At 39.5% G+C, this 16,988-nt stretch overlaps 1 protein-coding gene across 6 annotated transcripts in view; it reads left to right on the top strand.

Moving 5' to 3' along the window:
• The window catches only part of UACA (uveal autoantigen with coiled-coil domains and ankyrin repeats), a 73,023-nt gene that overhangs the window by 40,249 nt on the left and 15,786 nt on the right, over positions 1-16,988 (top strand). For 4 of the 6 annotated variants that reach the window (XM_038420579.2, XM_043493469.1, XM_043493471.1 and 1 more), the window contains exons 2-11: positions 1,437-1,570; positions 4,195-4,283; positions 5,108-5,172; positions 7,114-7,171; positions 8,956-9,026; positions 9,142-9,248; positions 10,399-10,580; positions 11,527-11,564; positions 13,026-13,112; positions 15,444-15,551. In XM_038420579.2, coding sequence (XP_038276507.1) covers positions 1,437-1,570; positions 4,195-4,283; positions 5,108-5,172; positions 7,114-7,171; positions 8,956-9,026; positions 9,142-9,248; positions 10,399-10,580; positions 11,527-11,564; positions 13,026-13,112; positions 15,444-15,551 — 939 coding nt within the window. The remainder of the gene's footprint in view (positions 1-1,436; positions 1,571-4,194; positions 4,284-5,107; positions 5,173-7,113; positions 7,172-8,955; positions 9,027-9,141; positions 9,249-10,398; positions 10,581-11,526; positions 11,565-13,025; positions 13,113-15,443; positions 15,552-16,988) is intronic. The other 2 variants (XM_043493470.1, XM_043493472.1) reach the window with 1 other exon arrangement.

Below are 16,988 nucleotides of genomic sequence, written 5' to 3'. Positions count from 1 at the left end.
CTTGTTTCCAGCATCAGCTTTTCATTTTGAAATTGGAAAGTTCGGTAGCTGGTTCTACTATAGTTCAGCCATTACTTTTTCGTGTGTGTGTGTGTGTGTGTGTGTGTGTGTGTGTGTGTTTTTTTTTTTTTTAATGGGCCAAATTCAACAAGGAATGGAACTCGGATGAGAATCTTGGTTCTGAACTAAACATGTGTGGGAGGTGTAAGTTGCCCATAAATTGAATTTAAGTGGGTATAAGGGACAAAATAGTGTAATTTGCATCAGTTGGGCATTCAGTTATGTATATTTCAAGTATAAGTTACTTCTCCAAGGTGCAGGAGAGGAGTGTACCAGGAGAAGCAACTTGAAGGAGTGGGTAAGAAAAAAGCAGCTACTTTCTTGCAATCCTGTGGTGAACTTTAGCCATGGAATAAGTGGGTATAACACCCACATACTTTAATGGAATTTGCACCATCTTAAGCTAAAGATGAATTTGATGTCAAATTGGCTACCCTTATTTTGCATACTGCTGAATGCCAAATTGGCAGAAGTTGGAGTATTTGCCCATTGCAAAATCCTTGTTATGTGACTACCCCACTACCCCCATCGATGTATTTTTCAAATGTAAAACTGGTCTCCTGACTTGAGACTTGGCATGGAATATTAGCTAACTTTTCTGGGGCTACTAACCTATTAAGAGCTACTAAATTTGCATCCTCACTGTGTGGAGTGGTACTGGGTTATGCTTTCCTATCCTAGATATATATGCAAAATCAAAGATGTGGAGTCAAACCCTAAAGTGAATTTAGGATGTTGATAGCTGCAGGCTGCAAACTTTATGTCCTTATCAAATGTCCTTCCATAAAATGTCTTAATCTTGCACTTAAGTAGAATGCAGGCTGGAAAATTGGCAGTGGGTAGAGGCAGAGTTAAGTTTCTTTAACCTTATGCCCTATGATTGTTTTCATATTTTCATATTGGATTTTATGCTTTTAATGTAAACTTATTTTTTTGTTTTGTTTCTGGACTTCATAGCACGTGGGTCTTCAGAGAAATCTACAGAATTCTAAGGGGACTTTTCTCCTTAAGTAGTGATATTCTATTCTATATATTTCTTATAATGTCCACAACACAGTAGTATGTGGGCATCTTTCTGTAGTGAATTAAGCAGTGTGACTACATATCTGTCACATGTGGTTTTTCTCTTATGCTTTTCCCAGTGGGAGAACTGTGTGCTGGAGCGTGGTATCTTTGGTAGGGTTTTTAAATATACTTGCTGCTCTGTGTCTATAGTAGATATTGACAAATGAAGCTAATTTAATGAAGATTTCTTGCCTGGTAATAGGAGCAAATTATGACATTAATTTTTTTTACGATGGTAATCTTAATGGGTTCACATTATGCAGTAAACTCACTTGTGGTGGTGGTTTTTTTTTACTTATGTCTTTATGCAGCTGAATACAGATTGGAGCAAATATGATGATCGGTTGATGAAAGCAGCTGAAAGGGGAGATGTGGAAAAAATTTCATCTATCCTTGCCAAAAAGGGAGTCAATCCTACTAAACTGGATGTGGAAGGGAGATCTGTGTAAGTAATTCCCAAGAATGTAATGGAGGATGATGGCATGAGTAGTGAAATCTGTTTAGATGGTAAATCTTTCTTAATTATGTCACATTTTTACTGATGGTGTGTATTAGACTCCTTCCCATCTGAAACAAACAGACAGCAGATTACAGAATTAGAGTTCTAGAATTACATATCTATTAGAGGTAGATGATTTTAAGCAAAAGAAGAGTGTACACAAATTTCATACTTTACTAAAATAAGCTCCCCATTGTACCATCCTAGATAGAAATTCGCACTTCATCTAGCCACAAACCATTGCTCTGAGGGCTGTCAAACTTCCTGTTAGTCAGGTTCATTTAGCAATACTGCTTTTATAGGATGAGGGGAAATAGGGAGGAGTGCTCATTGACATCCGTCCCTCGAAGAGATGTGTGAAGTCCTATTTTGTGAACTGGAAAGGCAAAAAGGTGCAAATCAGTAGAGCCTACGGTAGCAAAATTGAGATGATGGTAATCTGAAGGAAGTTATATTGGGCACTGTGAGTAGTTGAGGGGCTTGTAGGGGATTGACTAGGTAAGAGTGGAGTACTTACAGTATGGCCATGGGGAGGCTTGAAAAGAGACCTGAAAGCAAGAGGATGGAGAAAGATAAGGAAAACCTACTCAACAGAAATATGTGATCCAGGGATCGATTCCATTAATTCAGGAGTCCGCAGCATGATAGAGGCTTGCCCATGAAGCCAAAAGTAAGAGATCTAGCCAGTCCAGAAGTGGCTGGCTGTCATTTTTATTTCCTTCCCATTGCACAAACTGAATCTTATCTATCTATCTAATCTATCAATCAAAAACTGGGTTTCCATGTTTGTATGTAATAGTATATGGAGTAATTTATCTTACATTTCTTTAAAACAAACACCTTCCCACTAAATCTAAACAGATCCTGCCCTCTGTGTGTCCTCTAAAATGTTTCCTAAGCCCCTTTTGGGTTTGCTAATTTAATTCTTTTCATAATGGATGTTATAGGAAAATACAGTTTAGTATTTTTAGAATCTTCAAAATGAAACTAAAAAGATTTGGAAAGCATTCTCCAGATATTACTGCCAATCATTTTGTCTCAAATTACCGGTGTGGAGACTGTATTTCTAGGTTGTCCAACAGCATTAGTACTGTATGATTTGTGGTAGGTAATAGTTGATAAAAGGAATGTACGTTTGGGTGGAACATTCCTATAGCCATCAAACTTAATATCACAGTGTAATCTTTGGCTATTTGCCTGATTCTGCTAACCATTTCAGATTCTTGAATCATCTTGCATCAAAATTGCCAGGTACAACAAGAAAGCAGAAGTACAAGTGGCTTTGGATATTGTGCCTTACAAGCGTCCATTCTTTAATTCTTATACATTCTTTGTCCTTCTTGTGTTTTTCCACTATTGCTTATATTCCAGTAGTTATCTGGTTCAATGGAAATATGAGTGTGCATGATAGTATGGTTTACTCCTACTTGAGGTTTGGTGATTTCTTAGCATATTTATGCACCAGTGCATAGGAGCCAGTCCTAGCTTTTTATAACTAATTCCACAGGTGAGTAAGTACTAGGCGTAAGTATTTAATGGAAGAGTCTGCTGGAATTGTGTTGTGTGTCCACCTCCTGTCTGAAATAGGAGGGATTCTGGTTACAAATGGAAAAACTGAGCTACAGCCCTGGTTGTAATAGGTGGACCAAACCCAATAGCTCCCCTGGATTGAAGCATACTTAATAGACTTCTGAGGGATTTCCAAGCCTGTGGAGTACTCCATCTTTCTGCAGTCCCCTCAGCATTAAAAATAGTGGGATCCAGCAGCACTACTTTTGGGGCCTCAATGCCACCCTGTATCTTTTCTGTACTTATCAAATCCCAGAGTGCATTAGCAAATATACAAATAAAACTGGAGCTGAGGTTGATCAGAGTGAGAGATGCAGCCAGTTGAAAAGCAAGGGAACCTGACAGTACATATAGAGGGAAGTGTTAGATTTTGTGGGGAGGAAAGGTAAAGGAGAGAGGAGGATGAGGAATTGCTCTTTACCAGAAGTTATCCTCCATCTTTAAAATTTGGATTGATAGGAGAAGTTTGAGCTGGTTCTGATAAGTCAGCTTGACCATCCTTCCTCAAGGTATGTTCACAAAAGTTAACAGAAATCCATGCGGCTACAATTTCAAACTGAAGTGATAGAAGTATCGTTGCTTTGGCTATGCTAATACTTGATCCTAGTAAATTTTGAATTGTAATTAGGAAAGGGAAAGCTTATCGATATTTTACTCATTCTATGCCACAGACACAAAAGTAGTGTACTGGTTTTATTGAAAGAAGTGATGCTTCCTCTTCTCCCCGCCCTCTTGCGCCCCCTACCCCCCCCCCCACACTTTTAGTTGGGTCAGGTCATGCTACAACACTAGACTTTCCAAGCTTGAACTACATGAGTGAAATATGGTTTTAATCTACCTAACACTTCACTGTACAACTGTGGGTTGTTTTTTTTTTTTTTTCCCCCTCCTCTGTGTGCTCTGCCTCTGCTGGCAAATGTTACCCTTTTTTCTTTTTGTTCGTCCATGCAAAATTAGTCTAAGCCAAGAATTGCATACTATCTTTTTTTTCCCCTCCTTAGATTTCATGTTGTAGCATCAAAAGGAAATCTGGATTGTTTGAATGCCATTCTTGTACATGGGGTTGATATCGTAGGCAGCGATGCTGCAGGTATGTTTCCTTAAAGTTTAAGGGTGAAATTTTCAAAAACACTTGGCACAGGTCTGATTTCCGTCCCAAAACAAAATCTACATTAAATGCTTGTAACTTGTCCTGTAGTATGGAACAGGCTAAAATAGATGCAGACTTGAGCACATGTTGAATAACTGCTTGAAATTTTTTGCTTCCTCATGGTTAAACATGGCATAGAGTACATGCTTCAAACTGTCTGATTCTGTGTTGGATATAGTTTAGGTTCTCTGAATTGAACAAATTTCCAGGCAATAGAAAAGTTTAACTCAAAAGAGTTTAAATGATTTTAAGTAGTCTGGCTCTTCTGAATATGGACTTGTGTCTACATTTGCTATTCTAGCTAAGTAAATCTTAATACATACATTTAAAATATGTATGGGAACAGCATGGTTTATGGAGTTCAGAAAAAATGCTGGGAGAATTTCAAAAGGTTTGATTCTGAGTAGTATGTAAAACCATGCAGATGCTTTTCTGAATTGCCTTTGGTCCAGAAACCAGCCTGGAAGTCTCATGGGATTTTCATAACCTCAAAGTTCTATCACGGTTCTGAATTTAGTAGTGAGTAAGGAGGCATGTGAAAACTGGGAAGGTGGTAAAAAGAAGAAATACAAATTTGTTTAGTTATTTTATCTGTGTCAAATTTCTTGTTCCTTATGAACTGCAATATTGCATTATGAATAGTGAAGTATTTGGATACAAGGGAAACATATTAAATGTCTTCACAGTATATTTTACTGCATGTTGATATTGATAGCCCTACTGTAGTTCCCAATTTAATGCTTTTATGTATATTTAATCCATAGGGAGAAATGCGTTGCATCTTGCTGCAAAATATGGACATGCTCTTTGTTTGCAAAAGCTATTACAGGTATTGAAGACCGTAAATCAATCTTTGTGCCACATTTTACATTTAGACGTAAAAGGGAAGTACGTGTTCTTCAAGAGATGCTGTTAATTTTATAGTTAGTTTAAAAAAAAAATTAAAAGTAATTTGTGGTACTGCACCTGCCCCTAAATTCCCCTTTTGTGAATGTGATGTGAATCTTTAGTGCATCTGGCACATAAACACCTTGCAATGCTAGCTACAGAAGTACCATGCGAATGCCTGTTCTCAGTTTCAGGTGACATTATAGATAAGAAGTGGGCAGCATTATCTCCTGTAAATGTAAACAAACTTGTTTCTCTTAGCGATTGGCTGAATAAGAAGTAGGACTGAGTGGACTTGTAGCGAAGTTTTACATTGTTTTGTTTTTGAGTTCAGTTAGGTAACAAAAAAACCCCTACTTTTGTAACTTGCACTTTCACGGTAAAGAGATTGCGCTTTAGTACTTGTATGAGGTGAATTGAAGAAAGAAAAAGAGTACTTGTGGCACCTTAGAGACTAACAAATTTATTTGAGCATAAGCTTTCGTGAGCTACATCTCACTTCATCGGATGCATTGGATTCATCGGATGCACCGAGCTGTAGCTCACGAAAGCTTATGCTCAAATAAATTTGTTAGTCTCGAAGGTGCCACAAGTACCCCTTTTCTTTTTGCGAATACAGACTAACACGTCTGCTACTCTGAGAGGTGAATTGAATAATACTATTTCTTTTGTTTATAATTTTTACACTGCAAATATTTGTAATAAAAATAATACAAAGTGAGTACTGTACACTTTGTATTCTGTGTTGTAATTAAAATCAAAATATTTAAAAATGTAGAAAAACATCCAAAAATATTTAATAAATTTCAATAGGTATTCTACCTGAGTTCCCTGTAAGCCGCACGGCTGTGCAGCTGCCTATTAAACCCCGCGCAGAAGCTCTGGGCTGCAGTGGGGAGAGGAGCCCCTCCCTGCCAGCCCCAGTGCCGACTGGCCTCAGACTTGCTGCTGCCGGGGGAGAGGAGTCCCTCCCCCGGCCTGGCCCAGCTCCATCGGAGCTCCTGGAGAGAGGAGCCCTGGCCCCAAGCTGCTGCGTTGAGAGAGGGCTGGAGGGCAGTGTTTCTCTCTCCCACCCACCCCCGCCATCTGCAGCCCCGGGGCAGCCTGCACCCTGAACCTCTCATTCCCCGCCCCACTCCAGAGCCCACACTCCCCGTACCCCAACTCTTTGCCAGTACCCTCAGCCCTCTGCCCCAGCCCTGAGCCCCCTCCCGAAACCCTCATTTCCGGCCTTACCCCAGAGCCTTCACCCCTAGCTGGAGCACTCCCCCCCTCATCCAACCCTCTGCCCCAGCCCTGAGCCCCCTCCCTGAACTCTCATCCCTACCTCCACCCTAGAGCCTTCACACCCAGCCAGAGCCCTCACTCCCCCCACACCTCAACCCTCTGCCCCAGCCCTGAGCTCCCTCTCTCACATCCTAAACCCCTCATCCGCAGCTCTATACCAAAGCTTTCACTCCCCCCCTCAGAGCCCTTACTCCCCCCTGAGCCCCAACCCTGAGCCCCCCCGCCACACTTTTTGAACCCTTCTGCCCCACTCCCACCACATGAATTTTATGTGCACCAATATGAAGGTGATGTGTCATACATCGCCTCCATATTGATGCACATAACAAAATTCATTCCGCACATGGACATAAAATATTAGAGGGAACACAGTATTCTACTATTTAACAGTGCGATTAAAACTGTGAATAATCACAATTAATTTTTTTAATTAATCGCATGAGTTAATGGCGTTTAATCAACAGCCCTAGTTTAAATGTTTCTAGTTCAGTGATTTCTAGTTCTTTTACTTGTAAGCCAGAGTGACTTGTACATTATAAATATTGGAATTAAATCTTGATACATATCTAGTAAATAAGAATTATTCTTTTAACAGTACAATTGTCCAACTGAAAATCTGGATCTTCACGGTAGAACTGCTCTTCATGATGCTGGTAAGCAGTGTTGTTGCCATTCCAGGAACTGCTGCATGAAGTTATTTATTTCAGTTCGTTGTAAGAGGTTTTCCTTTAATTTATATTTCTCACTGAAAAGGATACTCTATATCTACAATGTATCAACTGTAGAAGAAATTGGCATAGTTTATTTTTTCCCCTTCAATTGACCTTATTAAACCTGTGGTAGAAAATATGTATATGAATAATTTTTCTTCTTCCATCACTCAGCTAATATCTATAGTGTTAAGAAGCACTCAAACACGAATTCTTTTTTCAGGTGCCTAAAATTTTGAGAGAGACTCTTCGGTTGAAATATCTCCTGCTTCTAAGTTAAAAGTGTATCTGTGTCTGTGGAGGCAGGAGTGGGGCTTGATAAAATTTTATTCATTTTTAGATCAGTGTGAGGAACTGGATTACTGCTTAAGACCTATTTTTAAATGAAGTTTTGCACTCTTACCCAAATGACTGCTTCTTAAAACTTTGGAATTGTCATAGACTTTGTCCTTGTAGAGGAAAATGTGCCTTTGACAGGTCATCAATCAGTTTACAAGAACAAAAGATGTTAGAGAACTGCATATAACAAATGAGTTTTTCACTGAAATTTTAAGAATACGGCAAAAGACGATGCTCTGAACACTGGTATAAAATGTTAATAGACTAAGGCTTTGTCTACAATGGCAAGTGAACGACAAAACTTTTGTCGTTTAGAGGTGTTAACCCCCCCCCCCCCCCCCGATAAGTTTTTTGTCAAGGAAAAGCGCTGGTGTGGACAATGCTTTGTTGACACGACCGCTCTCCTGCCGACAACGCTGCCGCCACTCATTGTGGGTGGAAGTTTTTTGTCTGCGGGAGAGCTCTCTTCTGCTGACAAACAGCAGCTACGCTGCATGCCTTTTAGCAGCACGGCTGTAGGTGCACAGCTGTGTCACTAAAAGCTGCGTAGTGTAGACATAGCCTAAAGATAGTTTAGTCTCGATCAGTCTAAATCCTTCTAAAACTCTGTGCCTCTCCTTAACCTTTTGGACTGTGATTGTGTGTTCATTGCAAATTGCACATGCTTTCAAGAGCATAGCACCAGAGTTCACTGAATCCTAAAGCATAAGACACTGTGTGTGTGTGTGTGTGTGTGTGTGTGTAATTTGACTTTCCTGAGAAACAGTGTATTAGAGGGTGGAAGCTGGGTTATGGTATTCTGGAGGGACCTTGCACAGATACTGCCACAAATGATACTACTTTCTAATTAAGTTGCCTCCTCCAGCATAAGGCTAAGGCAAGTTGTTTAGAATTTTAGTACAGGAATGTTCCTGCTGGTGAACTTTTCTTGCACTGTAAACTTTTAGATGTGTGCTGAAGAATATAGCTGTCACTTTCCTTAGAGTCATTTCAAAAGCACAGCACTATGATAAAAATAATCAATTATTGAATTCATATTCTATAGGTACCTGTGTTGTCCTGCATAGAATAAAATACAAGCATCTTGTTTAGGTTTGATTCCAAGTATCTTGCTCCATACGTTGTGAGCAGCATTCAAGGAGTGCTTAGCTCACGATAAGGAGTTTATATAGGGGGAATGCTCTTGCTGCTCAGCAACTCCTATGGCTAATTAAAGGGCTGCAACAAGTTTGAGTCCTTTCTGGTCCTGCTGAGCTAGAGGAATGGCGGCTGCACAGTGGAGCTTGGCAGATGAAGGCTTAAAAGTGGAATACTAGGCATACTTGGGACTCCATGGAAGGCTCTCCTCAGACACTTAAACCATTCTTTCTTTTCTTTGTTCCCAAAAGCTATGTCAGACTGTTCCTCTAGTATTCAGCTACTGTGTGATCATGGTGCCGCCGTGAATGCCAAAGATGGAGTAAGTCACTAGTTATTGCTATCCTTCCTTCTCTTCAGAATCTAATGGAATGCTGTGTGTTGTTGTTTTTTCCTCTTTGAGAATGTGCCCTTTCCCAATTTTTCCTGTTTTCCAGGATGGGAGGACACCCCTAGTGCTGGCCACTCAGATGTGTCGTCCAACAGTCTGTCAGCTTCTGATCGACAGGGGAGCTGATGTGAATGCCAGAGATAAACAAAACAGGTAATACTTGCCATTGGGATATGTTGGCAATGTATCTGTATTCTTAAACAACAGAAGTCGCTCAGCTTTCAGACTTTCAAGTTGTAAAATAAACTTGTCAAACCATACAGCTGAAACGTATACTAAATTAAGACTTCAAATCTTGATTAGCCAATTCAAGTAATATAAATAAATGAGACCGCATTCCCAAAATGCCTGTTTCCACAAACAGTCCATCATTTCCATGACAATCTTCTATTTTTCAGTGTACGTATTCCTGGCTTACGTAGCTGAAAGACTGTTGACTTGTGCAGAGAATGTAGTCTGGTACTTATAGTAAATTGGAGAGAAGTAGAGTTGATAGTTGAAAGACCCAAGTGAAAGGGATTACCTCTTCTCTGAACTCAGGCACTTGTGAAAAAATTTATCTTCACAACATAGCCCTTCATGGTGCACTGTGTTGCCTGTCTGCTGCTCCTCCCCAAGTCACATTTTTAAAAGCGCCCAAATCCCATTAAGGCTCCTAAGTGACTTAGACCCTCTTGTGATTTTTACCTTGTGTGTTTACATATCTGTACTGAGCTTCATGCACAGCCACTTCTTTCCCAGATATTTCTTCTTGGATTATAAATAAGTTATGCTGAGGGGTGGGCATGGGGCTTGTCATGGTTAGAATATGGGAGTTTGCAACAATACTTTCAAAAGGTGCATACACACTTGTTTGGGTGGGATTACATGTTTCCAGGCACCTTCAGAATTTGGTCTGAGGTATTTTGTGTGACGCTCTTGATACCTTTTTTTTTTTCTATAGTATTTGTAATTTGTGTGCTGACCTTCTTGGTAAAACTTGAAATGAAGGATGGGATAATAAATCTGGGTTTTGAAAAACAGTAGACTCTTGAGGAGAATAAGACTTGGGTTTACTTTCATTTTCTCTGTGAAGAAAGCATGTTAGCTCAGTGGTTTTATTAAAATAATACTTTACATATTGGTTAAATAGAAAAATCCAATTACATGAAGATGCATTGAGGAAAGGTTCTTTCTCTAAGCACAGGCTTCTGTAATTGAGTTTACAAAAAAGTAGTGATTACTACTTCAAGTAAATTGCAAATATTGTCTCCTTACGTGTCTGATGTGTGTTTGTGTGTGTGGTCTTTCTCCCTGCCCTCAGGACTGCTCTAATGTTAGGCTGTGAATATGGCTGCAAGGATGCGGTCGAAATTCTGCTCAAAAATGGTGCAGATGTTAGTTTGGTTGATGCCCTTGGTCATGACTGTTCTTACTATGCCAGAATTGGTGACAATATTGACATTTTGGCCCTAATAAAGACTGCCATTGAGGATTCCAGCAAAGGTATGAAAAGCATTCCTGTATTTGGTAGAAATTTCTCTTTCTTTCCTTCTGGGTTTTTTGTTTTCATGCTTATTATTCCTTTTACAAGGAGTGTTGGCTCTTGACTGGGAAGAAAGTTTTTTTTTTTTTTACACATTAAAATGCTTATATTAATACTATCTGAATAACATTTTGTGGACAATGTCTTTTTGGAAATAAGTTTATTCAATATAAGGATGTAATATTGTCACAGTATACGGCACGTTAACCTTGGAGGACAGACTGTCACTTCTATTCAGAATGGGAACATTTAAATTTTATCTAATCCTGGGATACTCCATTGCAGGGGTCGGCAGCCTTTCAGAAGTGGTGTGCCGAGTCTTCATTTATTCATTCTCTAATTTAAGGTTTTGCATGCCAGTCATACATTTTAACATTTTTAAAAGGTCTTTCTATAAGTCTATAATATATAACTAAACTATTGTATGTAAAGTAAATACAACTTTAAAAATGTTTAAGAAGTTTTGTTTAAAATTAAATTACAATGCAGAGCCCCCTGGACCTGTGGCCAGGACCTTGAAAATCAGCTCGTGGGCTGCCTTCGGCATGCATGCCATAGGTTGCCTACCCCTGCTCCATTGTAATGTTGTACTGTTACACAACCTAATATAGTATATGATGTAAAAATGTTATACGTTTGGAAAATAATCAAAAATGGAAATGATACATTTTAAATAGGACTAGTTGTTTAGACCGCTCCTGAAATTGGTATAGCATTATCAATGATAATGAGAAACATTGTCTTACTAATAGTAAAACTATTTGGATTTGTGATTATTCTTTGTTAACAACTCAGAAATGCCAATTGGTAATTAGATATTTCCTCTAATATCACTGTTAGATCAATGTCTAACTTAAATTAAGTATATATAAAAATTAAAAACTTAACTTTTTTGTTGCTTTTTAGCAAGGGAGCTTATGAAGAAAGGACAGCCTGAACAAAAGGTCAGGCTTTATTTTTTCTATGCTAAATGTCTCACTAAATGTCTGTCACTGAGGAAGCTCATACGTTCATATGCATTACTGTCACCGCTTGTTATATGCTTGTAAAGGTTCCACTCTGGCAAGATGTTGACCCCCTGTCCTCTTTGCCCGTGTCTGATGACTGCCTAGAAAGAACACTGTATTATGATACAGTACTTCTCAGAATGAATAAGGACATCCCTGTTGTTCTGGCTAACGTTCTTTGTCAATAAACCTTTTCTGTTGTCCAGAGCTGCATATGAGCTATTGGTGAGCACAATGGTGGCTGTTTATACACCATTACTGCACTGTCACAAAGCTCATGACTTTGCTTGTGTGAAAGACACTGTGTGAATCGAAGTTCTATTCTAAATCCATCCTCAGTAATATTTTCTCTAAGTTTTTGTTCCATCTAAATGATCCTCTGTGGCTAATGCTGAAATGCTTATACAGAATGTGACTCCCAGATGCTTCTGGGGTTTCTAACTTTTATTAATGTGCAGTAAATGGTAACACTGATTTAAATCCCATCCAGTGGGCAAGGCAAGTAAAAGTGATTCATTAGATAAATTACTCTTTTCTAAAGCTTTTTTAAAAAGTTGCTATTGTATATTTCCCCCGCTTGCTGTCTGTCGGTCTGGAAGTATAGACGACTAGTATGTGAAACAGGGCCGTGCCCGCTGACGGGTAACCTCACATTTTAAAAATATTTGCTCAGTAGTACTTCATGTTGCCCAAGAGCCTGATTTTTATTTACTAAAATTGCATGGTCTATAGAACGGGAAATCATTATACTGCTCATCTTTGCAAGCAAGTTCTGATTCTCTTAATTTGTACGTAGTTATTTTGAAACTTAGCTCTGATTCTCAGACCTCTTAAATCAGTTAGAGAGCTCATGGAAGACTCCCTAGCACAGGGGAATGCCTCAGGGGAGTAAAACCACAAAAGCAGCTCACATACCATTTTTGTCTAGGCCACTAAGGAATACAAATGTGCCTGCGGTGAAGGGCATGTGGTGTGGCATGGTGATCTTCAACTGCTGGCATAGTTTAGAGTAGGCTCAAAGCAGCTGTTGTTAAACATAGGCACTGGTGCAGAAGTGACACCCCTCTTCATCTGCATTCAGTGCTTGTTGGTTGTAGATGACAACCTGGGCCTTGATATTTAGATGATATGCGTATTAGTTTGGGGATTAGAAATAAGACTACCACAATTTATCTCTGTAGATTAGATTGACAAATTTATCTGATTTTTATCCTCTGTGAAATATAACAAAGCAGAGTAAGTGTGAATTAGTAGTAACACTACCTCCCGTGGGATATATAATGAAGTATAATGCTGATCTCAGTTGGAAAACACTGGGCTTACATGTTGTATCCAGAAAGAGCATGAGTTTAGTTTGCTTACATTTATGATTTTATTTTTTTAATGCTGCAATAACAGGTTACTAATGTGTCACAGAAACGGAATCCGCTGTATGCACAAGAAGTAAACTTCAAGCAGTATCAGAGGGAACAGCTAAGCATGCAGGTAAATCAGAATAAAAAGAGCAGGAAGGGGTTTGTGCTTTGTATATTTTATTTGATAATCAACAAGTCTGATTAAAGACTAGGGTTTGGTTATAAATCACATTGTCTGTTCCCATAAGAGGAATGCAATATTTCAGCTCTCAACATTACTGACATGCAATGTTGCAAGTGTGCAATTAGTTAGCCATCTTTTAAAAAGGGATAAAATCTCTGCAGTGTTTTATCTGGCTAAAAAGTTATAAAAAAGTCTTCCACTTAAAATGCATGCTAATCAGTTCAAACAGCCTAAGGTTGAGCTATTAAACATTTCTCTTTATGTAGATGCTGATTCTCTTAGGTGCTGAGTACCTCCTTTAGAGTGAGAGATGAAGGTGTCTACTACCTTTCAGGATTGAGGCGACAGTGAGGGAATTACTGGTTTATGATCGAGTCTTGTACACTGTAGAGAAAATGTAAATGTAAAAGCAAGAAATAGGCCTTACAAAATTTACCTAATGTTTCCTCATGATTTGAGACACACTTACTAATTCCACCTGATAACTATGAGCGGGACATTTTTAAGCTAGTTCTCCCTTTTGTGCCCTATGTTGTATGTCAGGGGTGGCCAACCCGGGGCTCTGGAGCCCCATGCGGCTCTTCAGACGTTAATATGCGGCTCCTTGTATAGGCACCAACTCTGGGGCTGGAGCTACAGGCTCCAACTTTCCAATGTGCAAGGGTGTGCTCACTGCTCAACCCCTGGCTCTGCCACAGTCCCTGCCCCCACTCTACCCCTTCCTGCCCCCTCCCCTGAGCCTGCCGTAACCTTGCGTCTCCCCCCAGAGCCTCCTGCACACCACGGAACAGCTGATCAGCAGGGCATCCGGTGGGTGGGAGGCGCTGGGAGCTCGGGGGGGAGGGGCTGATGGTGGGGGGGCTGCTGACAATAGGTACAAACTCCACGGGTGCTCCGGGGCTGGGGCACCCCTGGGGAAAAATTCATGGGTGCTCTGAACCCACCGGCAGCCAAGCTCCCCGCCCCCCTGCCCCACTTCACCTCAGCCTCCTCCCCTGAGCGCGCTGCATCTCCGCTTTTCCTCTCAGCGTTCGCTGCCACAAAACAGCTGTTTCACAGCGTAACAAGCTCCGGGAGGGAGGGGGAGGAGCGGGAAAGTGGCACGCTCAGGGGAGGAGGTGGGGAAGATGCAGAGCCGGGATTTGGGGAAGGGGTTGGAATAGGGGCGGGGCGGGGCTGGGGACAGAGGGTGGTCAAGCACCCACTGGTGCTTTTATTAGTTAAAATTCTGTAAAGAGCACTCAAATGGTGATAAATGATGGTGTAATAAGAAGCTAACTTTTATTTCAATCTTTTAAGCATTTCACTGAATTAAGGAAAATATAAAATAAAATATATTAGTAAGTGTCTTACTAGAAAATGAATTTGCTTGCTATAATTGCTAGAATAATCTATGGCATTTCCTTCCTCAGCTTATTAGTATGCCAGTAGAGTATTTTTAAAAAGTGAAATAACATTGAGGGGCTAACTTTTTAAACTGGGGAAACTAGCAATTTAAAACTGAGACTGCCATTATGAAATATTTTAGTATACAACAGAATGACTTGACATCATAGGTCCTGAAATTGAGAATCCTGCATACCTTAGTGTAACAACTCTACTATTAAAGTACCTTTCTATGTGCATTATGAGAAGTTACTGTAATGGTAGCTTAACTCTGAACTTTTAGCTTTTATCTGTTTAAATAGATCATTGATTTTTTTTATATGTTTATAAAATGGTCTTTTAATAGTGGGGGGAAAAATTAAAATGGCCAATAATGTATTTTAGTTTAGGAAGCATATATGTATCTCATTCTGATAAAGGTTACTATGCTAATTTATTTAAAAAAGACAGTGAATGCATTTGTTCTGGCTTAATAGACATGCACAATGCGCTTCAGGCATGCAGCGTGTTAAAAGGCTATCATGATGCTTCATTCCGATGAAGTGTTTTTTAGATTACATCTTTAATCACAGTGGCTGGGTTTCAGACTTTTTTTTTTTCTCAACACAAGTTTTTTATATGTTGAGAGCCAGGAGATAAAAGTAGCTCTTGAAATGCTGTCAGCACTGGAGTATGGACAGGGAAAGATTATATTAAAAACTGTGTGGTATTACATCCATCCAAGGACAAGAATTTAGTGGTGGAGAATCTGAAGGCACTTTAGATAAGTTTACAGGTATAATGATTTAAAGTGAGGCTGCAGATATGTTGTGAATTTTGTTAAACAAGCATTGGTGTTCTGAATGACCGTTATAATTATTAGTTAAAATGCCTACATTTTCTTTGCTTCAGGAACTGGAAGCAGAAAATGAAGATTTGAAAGACCGATTGAAAGAGATTCAACAGGAACAGAGAATACTTTTAAACAGAGTCAGTGTATTAGAGCTACAACTGAATGAGGTAAAAATAGTTTTTGTATAATCCTGTTTTAAAAACTAACAATCATCTAACTTGAATAACAAAGCCATTCTTTTGAAATTGGCATAGTACATCAGAATGGCTCTGTCTAAAGTCTTGAAATGGAAATTTCAACAATTCACAATAAACTGAACATTAAAAAAGGAGCCAGGGATTTATTGGTGGGTTGCTAGTTTTCTCAAATCAAATGTTCCACCAGGAAACCAATAGCCTCTCTGCTCTTTATATAGAGCCATCTGTGGGAAACGGAATTACTTAATTTAACTTTAAAAAAAAAATTAAGTCCTGTTTTGAACTTTAATTTGATGTTCTTTGATGGATAACCAGTGCTTTTTTTTGAAAGGAATGCTTGTGGGAAGGCTGTCACTCTCACTTCCTGAAGGATTCTTCATTAATCATTTTACTTTCTCAGTTTAATGGGTGGCTTAGATTCCTGTATGGGTGGGTGGCGGGAAAATACAGATAACTGAGCTCTGTAACATTTTTATTGCTTCCCTGTGAGCTGTTTTTGTTGACTGTTTCGTGGCTTTTTGCTGCAATACAGTATATCCATAGGCAGATGACCTTTTGATACTGTGGTCATTTCATGTGATGAAACGTTGCTTTAGAAGTAGTTCTATTGATACTCAAATATGAGCGACAGCCTTACATCACAATCAAGACTGTAGAGCATGTGGTGGTTCATGTTACAGTTTTAAGAAAAAATTCTAATCTCAGATGCATGGCTAAAAGCAGATATTCTGCCTTTAATAGTATCTGTTATTCTGTATTTAAAAGCAGCTGGGGAAAAACCCAAATGTGATTATCCATTAACTATAAGTGGATTGCTTTTAGGGCATTGCTTTGATGCTTTAGTACTGAGAGCTCGTTGGGATGACTCAGCAGACATGAAACTGTAGTAATTAACAGGAACGTTCAGCAGGAGCGTTCAATCAGCAGAAATTGAAACCAAGATTCCCAACCTGGGGCTCTCTCAGCTCTCACCAAGTGAGTCTGAAGCTGTGCCTTTCCGGAGGCATTGTGTATCCCCCTCTGCCTTTACAGCGCTCTGAGAGCTTGTAGAATGGAAGAGGAAAATAATGCTGGAGTTAACCCCTTGTTTACTGGGAGCCAGGTTTTGCCCCTGCACTTTCTTCACAAGTACTTTTTAAACTTAAACAGCAGTAATCAAAAAATCAAGCGTGTACATGTGTATGCATAACTCAGTTCCAGTGTGTTATAAGCATCCATTGGTATGTTCATACCTGATGGTCGTGATTACAACAAAATGAACCTTTAACTACTTCGAGCAGCAGCACCAAGAGAAACTTGTCTAGCATTCATTTTCATCCCAAATCATCAAATTGGAATTGGAAAAGGTTCAGAAAAGGGCAACAAAAATGATAAGGGGTATAGAACAGCTTCCGTATGAGGGGAGAT

This window comes from Dermochelys coriacea, chromosome 10, assembly GCF_009764565.3.
Source record: "Dermochelys coriacea isolate rDerCor1 chromosome 10, rDerCor1.pri.v4, whole genome shotgun sequence".
In the NCBI taxonomy this organism is placed as follows: domain Eukaryota; kingdom Metazoa; phylum Chordata; order Testudines; family Dermochelyidae; genus Dermochelys; species Dermochelys coriacea.
This window is presented reverse-complemented; position numbering and strand designations above follow the sequence as displayed.